The sequence below is a fragment of the Melopsittacus undulatus genome, chromosome 6 (assembly GCF_012275295.1).
Source record: "Melopsittacus undulatus isolate bMelUnd1 chromosome 6, bMelUnd1.mat.Z, whole genome shotgun sequence".
Taxonomy (NCBI): domain Eukaryota; kingdom Metazoa; phylum Chordata; class Aves; order Psittaciformes; family Psittaculidae; genus Melopsittacus; species Melopsittacus undulatus.
Window position 1 is genome coordinate 56,837,743 of NC_047532.1, and position 18,183 is coordinate 56,855,925.

An 18,183-nucleotide genomic window follows, 5' to 3' on the forward strand; every position below is an offset into this window, starting at 1 on the left:
CCCTGTTAAATCTGACATGATTTGCATAGTCATACATCCCTGCATCCTTTTACACAGTGTGGGTGTAACCTTATTCATGCTAGAAGAACAAGCTATGAGCAGCCAGGCATGTCTGCTATGCCAAAGCTGAAAAAGAATAAACTTCTGGCATTCAAACACATAACAATGAGGTTCTTACAAATATGATTATTCTTATGAAGTATTATTATGAATATTCTGATGCCTCAGAAGTACATTCCTGTTCACTTCAGAAGCATGATTTTAAATAAGGTAAGGGATGGCAATATTTGGGTATGGTGGGAGGGGAGGGAATCAGCTATATTACTACCAGGTACAACACTAAAACCAGCATGAAAACATCATCACATCTATTATCCTTTTGCAAAATGCCAAAATCCTGATCTAGACTTCTGCATGAAAATTCTCTAAAGCCAAAGGGATTCAACAGCAAAGGGATTCAGCATCATGTCTGGAAAAGACCTCTACTCATACACTGCCTGGAGCTGTCTCAAGTTTATTACGCAGCATTCTTCTACATCTTTTTTGCAGCCTGCTAGCAATATTCCTCTTAAATTACCTCTGAAACATGGCACTGAGGTATAAAGTTGGTGATCCCAAAACAGGAGACAAGAGAGCATGCTTACCTTCACATGAGAGCCCATGTGATGTGACTCCAGACAATGCCTCCCGACACACATTGCAGTATGTTGGCCGAGCATGCGAGCAGGCGTACCAGTTATGCATCCCTGAGAAATGGTCCATGCTGTACTGGGTAGACTAATAAAATAAATATATTACAGCCAAGTCGAAAGCAAAAACAACAAGACCTTTTCTCCTTTGTAAAACAAAGACTTGCACATGGGAGTCAGAAACAGAACACTTTCACTAGGGAAGAGTAGGCCATGTGCAGTTTATACACACTACCTGTCTTTAAGTCAGAAGAGAGTACTTGAAGAAGATGACACACCTTCATTTCTGCTCCTGTCCTACCTCCCATCCTTGTCTCACTACAAGCGCGTTTAGGGAAATAAACTGGAGAATTTATCTGCTGGAGAGTTGATCCTTCCCTTCCCCAGTTGTTTGCTGGATGAAGTTTTCAGTAAGATCAGTTCCCCAACCTGGCTTACTGTGCAGCAGAGGAATGCTTGTGCCAGCATAAGGGAGGAGACAAGCATCAGAGTGGGGAGAACACAAGAAAGCTTCTTTTGGTGACAGTGCTGGTCTTACTACAGCCCCAGAAAGCAAACAGATGTTCTGAAGTAGGCAGAATACCAAGCAGCAAGACATGAATTAGGAGAGGGAGGACAACTGAAGAGTGAAAAGAAAATGGGAAGAGAACTGTGTTTCATAACCTACCCATATTCAGAAAAGTGCTCTTGAAGTTACTAAGGGAGGGTATACAAAGCCACAGGTGTTCTTTGGAGAATCACTTCAGTGTATTTGGGATAGCTTTTACAGAAGGCTTAACACTATACCCATTATAGCAAATAATATGACTTCTGTTAACTTTTGTGGAAGCTGACTCCAATCTCAAACCAAGCTGAATAACATTAAATAATGGTAGGAGATGAAACACAGAGTGCAAAGGAACACATTTTCTTATTACCTCAAAATGTTCACGGTTTTGTACAGTCTTCAGTGCTGCAATCCAATCTTCCATCTCTTTTCTGTTATCAGCACAAAGGATGAGCTTCCGACATGGAGTGATAATCTGAAGAGTGAGAGAAAATGAACAGTGTGCATTCTGGGCATGTCAGTGAGAGACAGCAAGAGAACATTCTCTTTATAATATCTAGCTATACTGTATCTATCTATAATATACTAGTGTAGGGTATTGAAGCTGTTTTCAGAGGCAATGAGCTGCACAACAGAAAGTATCTGCACCTTTCAACCATGTTGTTCACCATAACATACTCAATTCCTTCCTAAATGTTCAGAACCACAGACGTTTTAGCTGTTATTCCCAATACTGTACTGACTAAAGAAATCTTATAACTAGCTACCAGCACAACACAAATCAAGCACAGAGCAGTAAGAGTAAGTATATTACATAAAGTCATAGAATAGTTAGGGTTGGAAAGGACCTTAAGATCATCTAGTTTAAGTACTTGATTACTTTTGAAATTGACAACACATTAAAATATTTTGTTAACAGTAAAATATATCAGTTTCTAACAATTAATGAATTAGAGAACATGCTCCATAACAACATACTAAAAATCTGTTCAGAGTTATGACCAGGGAGGAGGGGAGAAACCAAACAAAATACACAGCAAGAGAGATCAAATAAGTGATTTAGAAGATAAATCACTGCATTTTGAAACCTCATGTTTCCTAAGGGCTTGTTCTACACGTATTACATAAAAGGTGTTCCAACACTAGCAGCTTGAGGTTGTGGTGAGTTTTCCTTCCTCTAAAAATACTGCCCTCAATGTGTTTCTGTTCTGGGCTAATTCCCACGCATTAGCTGCCCTGTGTTTAACACTCAGTTCAGTGTTTTACCAAACGAGTAGAAGACAAGCACAGGTGGGGAGCCGAAGCTCCCCTCTGCCCAGGAAAGCAGATGAGTCTGTGTTACCTATCATCAATACTTTCTCCTTTTGTCAGATGGTGGCAGCAGAGAGAAATAAAAGCTCCTAGCTTTCCAGAGGACCATGTCTGCTGCCCACAGGCCAGCCCATTCAGCTGTGGTCCAGACTTGACTATAAATCAACATTCATTCTTCCTAAGACAAAAGTCTTTCTTTCCCACACTGTAATTATCTTATCTTACTAACACTGTCTCTTTCCGTACATTTCAGTATCAATTTCCATCAAACTGAGTTCTTAAAGCAGACCAATATTGAAGTGTTTGCAAGACCTGGATGTAAAAAAAGCTTTATTAAGTTGAGCTCCATTAACAAAACTCAAAAGGCTCTCCTTTATGCCAACTCTAAAACCTTTCAGCAGCCCAGACTCTCCCACACCCCTCTACATATTTTGTATATAAAAAGCCCATCTACATCATCTGTTTTTCAGCAAATTGTAGCCTTACATCTTTAAGAATGACTAAACCAAACTAGATTGTATCAGGCTGGTAAAGCCTGTGAGGCTCTTGCAAGCATGCAACCAGATTTTGCTAATGAACACTAAAAAACCACACACATCACCTCAACACATGACCCCTATTAATCACCACCTCCCAATCTGTTTCTCAATTCTCTATCATTCATAAAACAGATTAAAAATAAATACCTTTGAAGCTGAGCATCAAACTTGAAAGTTCAACACCAAGCTGAGGCTGAAGTGCCTCAGAGCATCCACTAAAAAATGTGTAAGTGATGTCAATAAAAAGGATACACCTGTAAAGTCTGCTTTATTTTAAGTTGTTTCATTTTCAGAATATATTTCTTTTCATACGATAGGCTGCAGCATTCATCTGCAGTAACACTAACTTTATCCGGAGGCATTACCAATACCTAGAAAAGGGTGCTACAGACACATAACTTAGGCAATGAATTGAGCCAAATACCTTCTTAAGGCAAGGGCTGTCCATTCATATTAGAAACAGGGATTTGGCATGGAGCATTCTCTCTTGGACAAAATGCCCTGATCTGTATCAGCTGTAAGCAAGCACAAATAAATACTGACAGTTTTCTAAAAATAAAACTTTGAAGAGCTCCTTCCCTCTTCCCTGACTTTTCCTTTAAATATACTATTAAAAAAAAAGGCTATGATAAAATTTATTCCCAAAGATAATCACAGGAATCTTTCTTTTTCCTTGGAAAAGTGGGAAACTGGGTGGTTAACTGCATTTCCATCAAAAACTGTGCTATGTAAGAATGGCTCTCCTAGAGAAAACCTTTACAGAACATGAAATACTACTGCAAAAATCCGTATGATGTTAGAGAATAATGAGCAGCATCTCTGAGGTCCTGCTAAGAGGAAGGAGCTTTTTCCCTGGAAGTAAAACCCAGTTCAAAATAATTTGTTCAGACAGCACAGGGCGGCAAAGCCAAAAATATCTACAGTTGCATCTGTACAACAGTACCCTATGTAAAATTCAAACATCCCAGGATGAAGCATCCAAGGACCTTTCATCACTTAAAAACCAGTCATCTTTTAAAAGGAACCACCAGATCATTCAACAAGCCACTGGCATGCTCTTGGGCAATGGGGTAAAGTAATTTAAAACAGCTGGTAAAATTGATTTATTATCACTCCTATTCAGTGATGTCCCTTTTCCTAATTTTGTGTCTTTCTGGGGGAGAAAAAAAAAGGAAAAAAGGAAAATGCAAAGCACATAGTATCAGTTTTAGATCAGCTTGGAAGACATGAAATCTCAAATATTGGCATAAAACACAGAAATACAGACACTCCTTTGATAAGAAGCTACTTACTTCCTAGATCCCTGGATAGACCAACATAGAAAATCACTAATTCCTTCTTACATCACTCTGTCATTTTAAAAATCTCTATATTCAGTGTTGGGAATCCTCTGTTCAAAGAATAAAGTTTGTAAGACAAGAGGAGAAATAAAAAGATCAAGAAGATCTTTGTACTTAAACTGTCCAGACGAGGAGTCACAGAATTAAGAGTCTGCTATGTAACTGAAACTGCAAATAAAATGTAACTTTGTGCAAGATAAGTTTATGAAGAGCATTCCCCATTAGGCAATTCTAAAGCAACATTTACACTGGGATTTAGTGGTATCATCAGAGAGGGGAAATAAAAGAATACAATCTTAAACCTCACTCCTATTCTAAGGAGAACAAATTGGAACAGTTCAGGCTTCACTGTGAGGGACAGATAAGATTTTAATGTAATTAGCACAACAATTCTTTGGGGAAATTAAGCAACCATACAAACCTGTTCTTCTGCTTACCATGCAGTGGTGTTACAATTAAACATTTTAATGAGGTTAATTAGGAATCCAGAAACATGTTAATAGGGACACTTCCTTTGCAGAGTGGCTCAGCAGTCCTCACCTTTCATACAGCTTCAGACACACAACACACACAGCCAAGTACCTTGTGAGCACAAGACACTCCCGCTTTTCCCTGCACTGCAGGCAGACAGAGGTCTCTTGCTGTGCAGGCTGATGTACAACAGCCATGCTACTACACTGGCCCTCAGTAAGGGCAGAAATGAGATTAACAGAAAAATGCTCTCACTCACAGGGAAAAAAACACTGATCCTACCACTTTAACTCCTTCTACTTGAGCCAGTAATGGCCAGACACCCACCTGTTGAAGCATACTAACAGAGAAAGAAAGGCAGTCATTCACTGCACTGTCTAGATGAGACTGACGATCAATCTAGCATCTCACACCAAAAACAAACAAATAAAAGAAATCAATCTTGTCCTCTCTAAAAGAAGCTAAGGCAGCCTTCCCCTGAAAAGTTGTCCTTTCCCAGTTGGGGAGCCTGGGGTGTTTGCTCTGAGCTACACCCACGATGAACTGATGCTCTGGAACACGGGTCTTGGTTATCCTTGTTGGCAAACACGGCTAGAAACAAGCATGGTCCAGCTATTTTTTCACATTCCGACTACAGCTTTAGACTAACATCCTGGAACAGTGTATTCCACAGGATGACGACGCACTAGGTGAAGTAGCATTTCCTTTTATTTGTTCTAAATTTACAAAGCAGTAATGTCATCCAGTGACCTCTTGTTCTCATATAAATGGAGAACACAAAAACAAGGATCTGGTTGCTTTTGAGTTAGGATGGGGGCTGCCTTGCTGGGAGTTAAAAAGAAAACACAGTAAAGATTCTAAGATTTATTTATAACTTCATGAATTTTTGGCTTGTTTGGGGATTGGCAGAACTCAGACTGTTCCTGCCCTGAAACAGTGCAAAATTTTATCTAGATATGAGCAATTATGTAAATGAAGAGTGCTTGTTCTTCCTAAAAAGGTAGTATTAAAAAATAACATAATTTTCTGAGTCTAAATGCTATTGAACTTCCAGGTGTGGTTCTTTAGATTTCACTCTTCAGTAAGAACTGGATGCCCAGATACCTGTGCCCAGATCTCACTACATGGTGACTTTATCCAGACCTAAACACTCACCAGGAAAAGAGCTCAACAACAGTCATGAGGGAAAAAAAATCTGCCGATCTCCCTAACCAATCCTGGAGAGCCGTAAGGATGATGAATGGCAGGAAAGCTTAAGGACATTTAAAATCAGGACACAGTTTAGCTTGCAAATTCCTCACTGCATTTGAATCCCCAGAAATACCAGCTGTGGGAATTACAGCGACCATCAACTACCCACCGGGTCAACCGTCCGCAGGCAGTTATGTGCCCTCTGTGCAGATGAGCTATCTCAGGTCTATTAGAGAAACCCTCAGTTTTCAAGCCTGCTCACTCTAAATCAAAACAAACCTAAAGCTTAAAAAAGCCATGCCTTCACTGTCTGTCTTGTGCCAATATGCATGGCAGCATCACTTCTCCAGTATTTAGCTTCATCTCCTCTGACTCTTCCTCACACAGCACATGCCCCCTTGCCAGCTGTTAACCTCCACCCCTCATGCGGACCCACACTCCCCCGTCCAAAACTAACACTACCGACATTTCAAATCCGGCCAGCTGGCAAACAACAGAGCCAACCAAAGAAAATTCCCCATTTCATGTTCTAAAAATGGACTGGATGTCCCTGGATGTCCTTCCCCAATGAACAGCTGTGAATAACTGGATTAGAAAGGCGGTTCAAAAAAGATCCCTTACATTAGACTGAATTTTAAATAGAAATTTGCTATACTTCACCCTTTGGCATTTGGCTGTATTGAGCAACCTTCCTCCACCCAACAGCCGCAGCATTAACTTCAATCTTCTGGTCTTGCTGCCATCAAAGACAACATTATCATTTCTGCTCACTTCCTCTTTTCAGCATTTTCTGGCTGCCCAGAAACTTCTCAGCAAAAACAGTGACAGTCTGGCCAAGTATGCGTTGGGACTGTTTGTTATCAGAGCAGATCTGGTGAGCTCAGTGACCACAAAAGACGGCAAAACAAGTTTAAGATCACACTGGCCCAATCACGGAGCCGGCTGAAGAAATGCTGCTGGGGGAAATGGGGCAGAGGGGACATAAAACTTTGTTAAATATAGCTTTTCTGATGTGATACATTTCTCAGAGTGGCCAAAAGTGGGTGTATGAGAACACCTGCTCATTCTGACTGCTTCCTTTTACTCACATCCTGTTCAAATATAGTACTATGTTCAAAGGTGCTAGCCATAAATCCCCCAAAGAGATCCTGGATTATTTCAAACAGTTGATGATTTGGGTACAAGAACAACAGGAATTTCTGGAGCTCAAAAGACCTAGGAACTGCAACTAGAAAAAGAAAAAAAAAATAGATACCAGAACAGTGCTGGTGCAGGCAAAAATGTCAGCTTGATCACATATGGCAGCAAAAACATCCACCATCTGTAGCTAACTGCTGCATCTGCTTTTGTACAGTGGAATAAACTCTTGGTATCCTACAAACATAAAATCTCAGGAAGGAAAACTGGGTGAGATTGTATAAGGGCCCAGCCATTTTATCCACTGCAGCTCATGTTCCAGCAACAGCAGCAGTGAAATGAGCACTGGTATATGTGAAAACACCTTGCCTGTGCTCATCAGCAAGATTCACAAAATCAGCAAAGCCCTACACATTACAAATATGATTGCTGAACTCAGGAAAAAGTAGACTAAGAGTGGATTAAGTAAGTGCTACTCCCTCAGCAAGTGCAGAAGGTTATAAAGAGGACTGTGAAAACTGGAGAAGAAATGCAAATAAAAGTATGAGTTTCAGACTGAAACCAGTACTTTACACTCCAAATCTTAAATCCAAACCTTAAATGCCTGCCTCACTGACACTAGCTTCTGAAACCAGCTGGAATTGAGCATCAGGCCAGCAAAGCCTTAGACAGCAAGTGGCATGATTTTAGTAAGTCTTTATAGTTTGGAAGAGAGAAATACTATGAGTATCAAGCCTTAGACACATGGGGGACCAAGGCTTCCCTTCCTCCACAGACAACACCCCCCTTCTGATTTGCAATTCAGTTTTCACCCGTTTTGCTAAGAAGTTCAGTCCTGTTAACTCACTGCAGAAGTCAGTTAGAGCTCTCCAGAACTGCATCAATTGTCTTTCCTCAAAACCTGGATGCTACCCTGAGGCGGGAAGGAAAAAGAAGCTCTTTATATGACACTGAAGAAATGCACCAGTTTTATATTTAGTTTTATAGTGCCAGATCTTTATTTCCTGCTACAATGACCACCTTTCATCTACTGAAACTCTCATTTCACCAAATAAAACATGTTGTTTATGTTCTTACAGTTGAGCCAAATTCTGTCCTTTTTTATAGCAATAACAAGATTTTCCTCAGAGGCCTATATGCCTAAATCTTTGCTTACACTATACCAGGTATTTTATCCCCAACTTCCACGTGGCTGTTTTACCTTGGTTTTCAACCTGTAAATTCCAGGACAGCTCATTTCTACAGAAAAAATAAGTACAGCATATGGTGTGGTCTCTTTAGGACCATTTTTACATTATTAGGTTCATTTGTATGGCAATATGTACCTCACCTACCATGGGGCTACACATTACAAGCACATCTCTGAGCACTGGCACTTACTGTCACTTTGCTGTATCCACAGATCAAGTTCAGCTCATACTGAACCTCCATCTGTGCTTTCTCCCACTCCCTATCTTCTCCAGTCCTGCAGCAGGAAAGCAGACCAGACAGAGCGTTCCCTGGGAAAATTATCATCTCTCATACCAGGGTCACATTCCGACATGCTTCTGGAAACTCTGTTCCTAAACAAGGCACATTCCTGTTCCTGGCAATTGGTAAGAGGAGCACAGAGAATGAAAGGATTTTGTGACTTTATAACGACTTAACAGAAGTCAAAACCTAGAACATGCATGGTCTTTGCCACTGTTAGCAGACAATCCTGGTAATTCATGCATATTAATCACTAGAGATCTACATGGATGGAGCAGCACCAGATGGGCATTCCAAGTGCCAGAGAACCTTATCACAGCTCCCTTGTCCACCCACTCTCTACTTCATGCAGCAGATGCACACACTCATCCCTTCATCTGTTTCCTGAAGTTCCCAAACAGAACTACCCTGTTCAGAAAGGGCAGTGCATTTGGGAAAGTAAAGGATATTTCTGAGAAACATTCCTAGTCACTCAAACAGAAGCAAAACCATAAAGAACAGAGGGGCAGGTCAGTGTTCCCTAGTGGTAGAACTGCTGTCTCAGTGGGCTCCTACACGTCAAGGCTAGCAGCTAATAAATCACAGACCGAGCAATAAAAGACCTTGTCCACTGTAGGAAAGTGACCTGTTACTGACAGCTTATTGTTAGTAATAGTTCCTCACAGTCCCCCAACCTCAGTTTTTGAAAAGAGGCTGGTAGTTAGCATAAAAGGAAATTAATAGCTTTCAACAGGTTGATGAACCCAGGGGCTTTCCACACTGGATCATCAGTCAAAGACAAGTCTTACTCCACACACTGCAGCAATGAAACCATCAGAGGCACCAGAAGTAGGGAGATGTGCATAAAAAGTCTTTTCCTTCTAGAGCAGCTCCCATGTAAAACTAAACCCATCATGTTCTCAAATTACCTGTTTACCACAGGTTGTGCTGCCTTTGTGTCCTCACCTGGAAGGGTGAGAAGATGCCAAAATCCTCAGGCTTGCCCAGGATGGTAGATAAAACACCAACACAGCAGGAAGATTACAAAGAGATCATCAAACAAAGGCTGCTAGTGTTCAGGCACAAGGGCAGTAACAGACACTGATTTCAAAGCAGTAAACTTCCCTCTAGGGAAACAAAAGCTGTTCACAAACAGTCACCTTCACTTTCCAGCTCTCTTATCTATTCTGTCTGACAATAACATCCATAAAGCACAGTCTGATCTCTTTCTCTTACAGTAGCCTCATCTTTCTCAAAAACTCCCAGCATATTTTGGGGTCATTCTGTAATGTACAGTAGCAACCGCCAGATCGCTCCACGCACAGTAACTTCTTCCAGACTCTCTTTTTCCATGTTTTTTTCTCCACATTTTTCCTTCTTTTGTGCAAGCAGCCTAATGACCAGCTCCTGCAGCAGCCTGGATTAAGAGTCTAAAAAATCCTTGTCACTAAAGGATTTTAAATGACTATTTTCACTGACTAACAGTGACTCAGAATGGTCTGTTTACCAAAGAGCCTTTTCTTTGAGAAAAGGCTGCACTGAGTCTGGATTTCAAACTACTAAAATAGCAAGGTATTTTGAAACTGCAGTGGTTCTGACAGGAAATGGGGACTGAACTGCACTTAATGAAGGGAGGGAGGGAAGAACAGCAGAGTGCTTCTGGACATGGTAATTCATGGCTCTACTTGTATTTTCACTTGCTTATAAAGGAAATTCTGACAGCTGCCAGTATAAACAGGGTAAGAGCACTAGCAGAGAGTGTACAATTCCTGAATGTGTACACACATGGGTGAGGAAGAGACAACAACCTCCAGCAAAGCCTGACATTTCCAATGCACACTAATTTTGTTCAATTCAGAGAAGAGAGTTTAAAAAGAAGGAGGAAAGAACCATCCCTTTTACAAATCCCTCTTTTCCAATTGTTCCCTTCTCCAAACCTTAACAAGGCAATCCATGATTGTGTGCAAAGGAGCAAGGTGAGGAATCAGGACACTTGATGACTCCCCTGTGTGTAACTATGTCCCCAGACAGTAAGTCTTTTTGCCCACTTCTAACAGCTATCTTCCCCCCGGTCCCCTCACACCCATGCTGAGGAAGCAGGGGAGGAAGATCACCTCTCTCACTGGGAAGTCCAGTGACTCCTTGCTGCATACATTCAATCCCATCTTTTTGTTCAGGCCCATTTGTTTTTGAAGGGCTGAGGCCACACAGGGCAGTTTGGGGAACCTGTGCAAGTGTCAAACCATGCAGATTTCCCTGATCTCTATCAGCCCAAGCTGGAAGTCCAAGTCTGACTTTCTGCAAACAGCTTGTAACAGAAGTTCTTATATTCATTCTCCTCATAAAACTAAGTCACATGCTCTTTCTTGAAGCTTCTATTTCAAATCAGCACAAATAACCTCTGATCTGGGTTCTCATTTCAACAGTGCCTCACAGGCACACAGCTCCTGCACTACACACAAGCAGAAGACTTTCTGCCTGACACGCAGCTTCAGCAGTGCTATTCACTCTTTCAAAACCATACCCTTCAGAGTATGCACTCTCAGAGTGCATTCTCTACTAAAAAGCACTGATCTTCTCACTTAAAAGCACTAATACAAATAATTCAACTTGACACAAAATCACAGAAGAGGCAAAGGTACTTTCCCTCCATTGTGAAATGTATTTGCAGACATCAACACCCCCATCAGGAAGCACCCTCAGCACTTTCATCTTCTGTCAAAGTTCAAGCTCTTTGCCCTGTGTTTTTAGGAAAGGTTAATTACCCCAAAAAGGAGGATTCATCCTACTTCTCCACAGCATCAACAAGCTCTAGGACAACACAGCAAAAAACCTACAGTCTGAAGGAGATCAGTCACAATAAAGCTTCACATGACAGAAACTGGTATTTCTGCTACTGAATAAAGTCACTAAGTAACAGCACTGTAATAACAAAAAGTTATAGCACACCTCAGGCTTCCATACAGCTGAAGAATGACATCCATACCGCTTCTCAGAGATGACAGCACGCTGATTCAGGAGCACCAGGAAATCTGTGTTCCTCAACCTACCACAACCAGCGTTGCCTCCAGACACACAAGTGCTCTGGAAGAGAGGTATTACTCTAATCTCAATACTTCCTCTCTCCCGTGCCACTGATGAGGATGAATCATCACTTAATAAACAGTTTTTCTAAACTGATGGGTGCAGCATTTTCAACAGCACTGCAGACACGTTTCCCTCTATGCTTGTGCTGTAGAACTTGCCTAAATAAACCCACACAGGAGACAACATCTGAACACTGAGAGCTCATAGCAAACTTATTCCAAAGAACCTGAGCATCTAATGATCTGGTATGCTGGCACAGGTACCATGGTTCTCAATGCTCAGTCCAGAAAACCTGGGACTCCTGCTCTTACCTTTCACGTTCAATCTTCCTCTAATCTGTCCAGAGCAGACTACTCCCTCAGAAAAAAAAGAAACCTGAACAGATTGCTTGACACTCGATTAATAGGATTAGTCTCCTCTTGTGGTCAGTCTTCCTGAGCTATGTTCCACTTGCCACAAGCCGATTAGCTGTCTGCTTAAGGAGGAGCTGGGATAAGTTTCCTTCTGATGGCAGTGAAAAGGAGAGGCAGCCCCTGACTGTAATAATATGCTGTTTCCTGTCTGTGGCTGAGCTGAGAGGTACTTCACAACACAAGAGGGTTTACAGGAGCTCAGGAGTTCAGGCTCCACCTCTTCCAGTGAAGAGCCTTTAACTAGGAAGGAGGGGTCAGCAGCACAGCTCCTGACAGCTTCACTTCCACACAAGCATCAGAAAGATGAAACTACACGTCCCTCCACAGAGAGGAACTTCCTCCTATGGGATTTCAAAGCTCAAAATAAAATGGGATGGGAAGTGAATGTTGCAATTCATGTTATGTGAATTATGAGGGCAAAAGTCCACACCACCACATCACCATTTCCTAGCAATATCTGGAACACATGAGAATCATACTGAAACACAAAATATGTACCTGGAAAGATCTAACGTCCTTCCTTGGCCCTCTCCTTTTGATGACAGGTGTTTTTTAGTTCAGGTTTTGGAAATATTTTAGGGGCTTCCCCCCCTTGCCTTTACACAAATGCAGCACAAGGCAGGAAAGGGTCAATGAAGCAATCCCTCCCTCAGCTGTGCCAATTGCACTGAAGGCAGCAGGCTTAATTTAGTTGGCACCTTCTACAAAAGGGCGGATCTTCAGGCAACACACCAACAACCTGAGGAGCAAGGATTTGTTAAACACACAAGTATTTACAAAAATGGGCCTAAGGAAATGACCCAAAGTCCTTTCAGAGACTCTTGAGGGGATAACTGTGATGGCAAAGTGTTGGCCTGAGCAATAATTAGAACCACTGGTGCCCCCTAAACCTCACAAGCTTCACAGCTTAGAATGGGAATGCTGGATAGTTCAAGTCCATAATACAAGTAAAGCAGACATTTCGTATCTCCAAAATCCAGGCTTCCTGGAATGATCTGGATCAAAAACTATTATAGGTTCAAAGTATAGAACTCATCCTCATCAAGCATTGTGTTGTAAAGCTCCAAAAGCAAACTGCATTAGGTGAGCACATTCACAAATCAAGTTACTGCAAAACTGCACTGTCCAAGAAAAAACTGCTCATGAAAACAGCTGAAGACTCTTTGGGAAGACCCAGGGCACTCATGTGATCCCAAATCGTCTGCTTTTCAGAAATCACAGGGTGTGGCTGGGAAAGCTCTGTTCAGAAGTCAGGGTCAGACTTTGACCTCACCCATCCAATGCTGCTGATCTCTCTTTCCATAAGGAGTACAAATGTAGGCACACATCAATAGCAAGAATCCAGGCTAGAAGACGATCACTATCTTTGAAATAAATGGGTCTGAAGTACCAGGATAACATGGTTATCATTAATGCATATAATATCTCAAAGGCAGGTGCCAAGAGGATGGTGCCAGACTCTTCTCAGTGGTGCTCAGTGACAGAATGAGGAGCAATGGCCACAGACTAAACCACAAGGATATCACCTCAAAATGAGGAAGAACTTATTTATGTTGAGGGTGGCAGCGCACTGGACCAGGCTGGCCAGGGAGTCGTGGAGTCTCCCTGGGCTCTCCAGACTGGAGTCATTCAACATCCGCCTGGGCACGTTCCTGTGTAGCATGCTCAACATGACCCTGCCCTGGCAGGGGGTTGGACTAGATGATCTCCAGAGGTCCCTTCCAACACTCACAATTTTGTGACTCTGTGATGGTTGTGTTTGTACCCCAGCAGATCCTCTCTAAGGTGCTGTGAAAGACAGCAGCCCTGGGAACCTCCACTGGTGAGACATCTATGCACCAGCTACTAAGGGACCATACATGGAAAGAACCAGCTACTTACAGCCCAGACATCCCAAAATAATTTACCTTCTAGATAGATGACTTGGAAGGGCACCAGTGGCAGAGATGTGACAGAAGCAACAAATATTACACCTACAGTCTTCCTGAAAGAAGAGAGCCTGGCATGGGACTCCTATCTGATTTGTTCCCAGAGGCTTCCTGCTAAATAACTGCAGCTACTCTGCCTGACCTGAATTAAAGGAACAATAGCTAAACATAAAGATTTTCCTTATACCTCTCAGCGGACAGAGCTCTATGACATCCTAAGCTCAAAGATGTCCCTAGTCACATACTCCCAGCCCATTCTATAGTCACATATCCATTAACTCTGCGTAGCAGTCCTGAAAACTGTCCCCAAACAGGATACACTTACTGAAGGAATCTATGCAAGATCAACTAAGTAAACAACAGTGGAACCTGTATTACACACTCTTCTTTTTAGAGAAAGAGGTTGGTGTTGTAATACTCACTTTTCTTCCTCTCCTGTCTGCTAACAGCAAACAAATCAGCTGTCAGACTTATGTCCTACGTAAAAGGCTTACTGACAGCTGTATTTTTAACCTTTATTCCTCTATTTATGTGATATAACCTTTGTTGGCTTCATGCTCTGTTTTTTTTCTCTCATAGTGCTGTCTCTCCATGTACTGTTCTTTTCATCAGTTTCTCCTCTGACTGGTCACCCTTATTATCTCTTTGTGTTGGATCCACACTGCTCCTCTGGAGTGGTTTATCTAGTGTTGGCTTTCCACCTCTTCTGTTAGTACTTCACAAGTGTCATTAACACAACCTGACCTTCAAAATCTATACGTTAAGCAGTACTGATGCCTGGACAGAGGATGAGCTTCCTCAGAAAGCAACCACTCTTTCATAAATCCAAACCCACCAGTCTCCATTGAAGAAAACACAGAAACAAAAAGAAAACCAGAACACTTAAAACTCCAGAATAACTCTCTCTGCTATACAACACTAAATGTTGGAAGTTTTTGGTTTAGGATGAAAGTTCAGTAAGTCCCACTGATCCGAAACAGATAAAAAGCATTAAAAGCATGAGAGAACATTGATTTTTAGAAAATAACCAAGCTGGGGGGATACAGGGGAAAACAGAGTGCTCTCAAAGAAAACCAAGAGGAAATGGCAAGACTGCAAGGAATCCAAAGCACTGATGGCAGTGATGTGGCAGATCAAACAGCAGCAAGACAAGGCAACCTTCTGATTTTCTAAGTAATTTTATAGCTTATGGTAAATCACAGTCAAACCCCTCTGCAGGCCATGACAGAAAAAGTTGATAGAAATTAAGAGGAGAGATGTTTCAATTAAAGTTTACCTGAGCCCCATTATATAGTGATCAGCTGGAGACAGTGCAAACTCTGATTGCTACTTGAGCATCAAAGTAATCATATACTTTTTACACCCTAGGGAAGGCAGAGCCTGATACCATAAGCATGGAAATAACTCTTCATTGTTGAACTCAGATGGGGCAATCAGAGAGCAAACACACTATTTCTTCCTGTCCCTACACAGTATGCCTGATAGAGATTAGATCTCTCCCAGCTATAATAATAAGCAAAAAAGTAACCTGAAAATTCAGTCTTTGTTTGCATATGGGACAACTGAAGTAAGACCCAAGAAAAAAAAAATCTTTATTTCCAGGTAAATAACTTCAAATACTTGAAAATGCAATCCCTTATTGAAATCATTGCGGAATCCTTCTCTCTGTGCACACACACTGACACCTTATTACACTCACTATGAGATCCAAATGTGTCTCCTATATGTCCAATTATGGATGCAGAAAGTGTTTTCAAACTTTGAGTAAGTGCTGAGATTTCATTTGAACATAGGTTGGGCACCATAGCCACTTTGCACAGGTACTGCAAAGCAAAAAGCTACAGCTGTGTAACAGAAACACCCTTTGCCAGATGTTTAAAGCAGTAACTCAAGGCACACTTGAGTCACCTTGAGTCAGCCTTGGTCACCACCTGCAGGTCACCAACCTACAGTATCAGCCTCCTCTCTCCACCTGGACTGCTTCCGCCTTCACTTTGCTGCTTCTTTTCTCCACACTCTCCTCTTTGCTCCCTTTCGAGCTCTTCAGAGGCTGCATGAAGGTTACTGCCATTAGCCAATTCCAAAGCTCATGCTGCTGCTTGACACTCACCCTGCATGGCTGTTAAAAGCTTTTTTCTGTGCGCCAGGCATTTCCCCCAAAATGGAGATTGTGGAACACCTGCACCTCAGCAATACATTTTTTCTCCCAGTTACTAAGGCTGGAGAAAATTAAACAGTGACACCATGACATTTCCAATCATACTACACACCTAGCAAGTATTCTAAATCAATTCTACAGTTATTTCTCTATGACTTTTGTTCCTCCTTTTGCTTTGCCACTATATATAGTGTGCATATATAAATACACATACTGCCACACACAAATAAAGTCAGAGAAAAAAGTTTACATATTTTAAGGCCTGAAGGGAAAACTAAATTCCTTTAGGAAGATCTCCAGCATAAACATCAGTATCACCCCCAATTCCCTCCGCAGAACAAATTTTTCTGTCCCACTGCATAAACGGATTGTACCAAATCCTCCTACCTTATAGTTAAGAAAATACCTGAATGCAAAGTTTTAGCACTATACGTAGTAACCCATGGTATTTCTCACATGCATGGAGATGAATTACGATGTTATGAGGAAAAACAAGTAGCTTTTTTTAGTGAAAGATGCTGCAAAGATTGTTCAGATGTTTTTAAGCTCTGCAGAAGAGACATGGGGAAAAGATGCAAGAATAGAAAATAATGCAAAAAAGCCTACCGTGAAGCTGTTGTTGACATTCTTAGTGCTGGATTCTGCCACACTGGCATCAGTCAGATCCACCTCATCAAAAATAATGGACTGGAAAGAAAAAATTCAAAACCCCAATGAATTATTGAATCCAGCATAGAAGCAGCACACTTAAAGGGACATGCTTGTATGCCTGCCTGGCAGACTCCGTCACAACCGTATGTAATCTGAAGGAAAAACCCAGCACCAACACATGAAAGACTTGGATATCTAGTTACATACACTGGGGCTCACACCTGCCTGTCTTCAGTCAGTGAACGTGGCAACTTTATTTTTATTACAGAATTTTTTAAAAAAGTAGGCTTTGTTCTTGTGAAAAGAGCCATACTTATATCAAGAACTCTTTTCATTCACATTTTTCCCTTTCTTTGTCAGTTTCTATTGATTCAGAGCCCATTCCCTACTAAAATGGGGGGGTGGAGGGGGAACGGAAGATCAGAAGATCAGTATCACATGTCCACATGATGCTTTACTTAAAACTCAAAGATTTCTAAGAATGAGGCAAGACACGGTGATCTTCTAGTAACTATAAAGCCTGAAGACAGGTGCTTAAACAGCAGTGCTCTTCCACCTATTGAGGGCTGCCTTCTCACAGACAACCATCTGCCTCCAAAGCTCCCACAACTAACTTCCTTTCCTTGGATTCATGTATCATCAAGACTTTACCTTAGCAGTTTTTGCATAGTAGAGAGTTCGTCCCCGCAGCTTAAAATATCGTCTCTTCCAGCGCTGGAAGGAGCTGGTCTGTTTCATCAGCATCCCCTCTTTTATGATAGTCTACAAAACAAGGAGAGGAGTGAAGCACATATTTTACTGACAGGCATCTTTTATGCTTCCCTCTACATAACCGGTACCAAAGAAGACTGAATCGTGAGATCAATAATCTTAGTGCCCTCTGCTGGAAATGCTTAACAAATTCACTACCAAAAGTGAGCAAGTTTAAGATCAAACCATACAGTGCACAGCCCACACTGGGTGCAGTTTTATCTTCATCTCCAGTGTTAACACCAAAACAAGATAAAGAACTCATGACTGAATGAGCATTTCAAAGTCTAACAAGGACTCAGGGAGTGCAACAGTTAAACTTGCTGTGGTCAGATTTCAGTTGTGGGTAACTGAGCCTTTAAGAGGCATTTAATTACACACACACACACCACAGTATATCTGTCCCTATCTCCAGCTCTGCCTTGCAAAATTATCAGCATCTACCTGGCACAGAGCTGGCAAGCTACAGGCCCACAGGGTAGAGTGAAACTAGTGTGAAGAAGGAGCTATATCCAACTTCAG

General features: G+C 41.7%; 1 protein-coding gene across 1 annotated transcript in view; it reads right to left on the reverse strand.

Moving 5' to 3' along the window:
- DGKD (diacylglycerol kinase delta) overlaps positions 1 to 18,183 on the reverse strand; it is a 59,957-nt gene that overhangs the window by 26,811 nt on the left and 14,963 nt on the right. The window contains exons 2-5 of the mRNA XM_031043653.2: positions 17,563 to 17,673; positions 16,867 to 16,947; positions 1,607 to 1,711; positions 645 to 777 (exon numbers count right to left, since the gene is read on the reverse strand). Of these exons, the coding sequence (XP_030899513.2) occupies positions 645 to 777; positions 1,607 to 1,711; positions 16,867 to 16,947; positions 17,563 to 17,655 (412 nt within the window). The 5' untranslated portion in view covers positions 17,656 to 17,673. The remainder of the gene's footprint in view (positions 1 to 644; positions 778 to 1,606; positions 1,712 to 16,866; positions 16,948 to 17,562; positions 17,674 to 18,183) is intronic.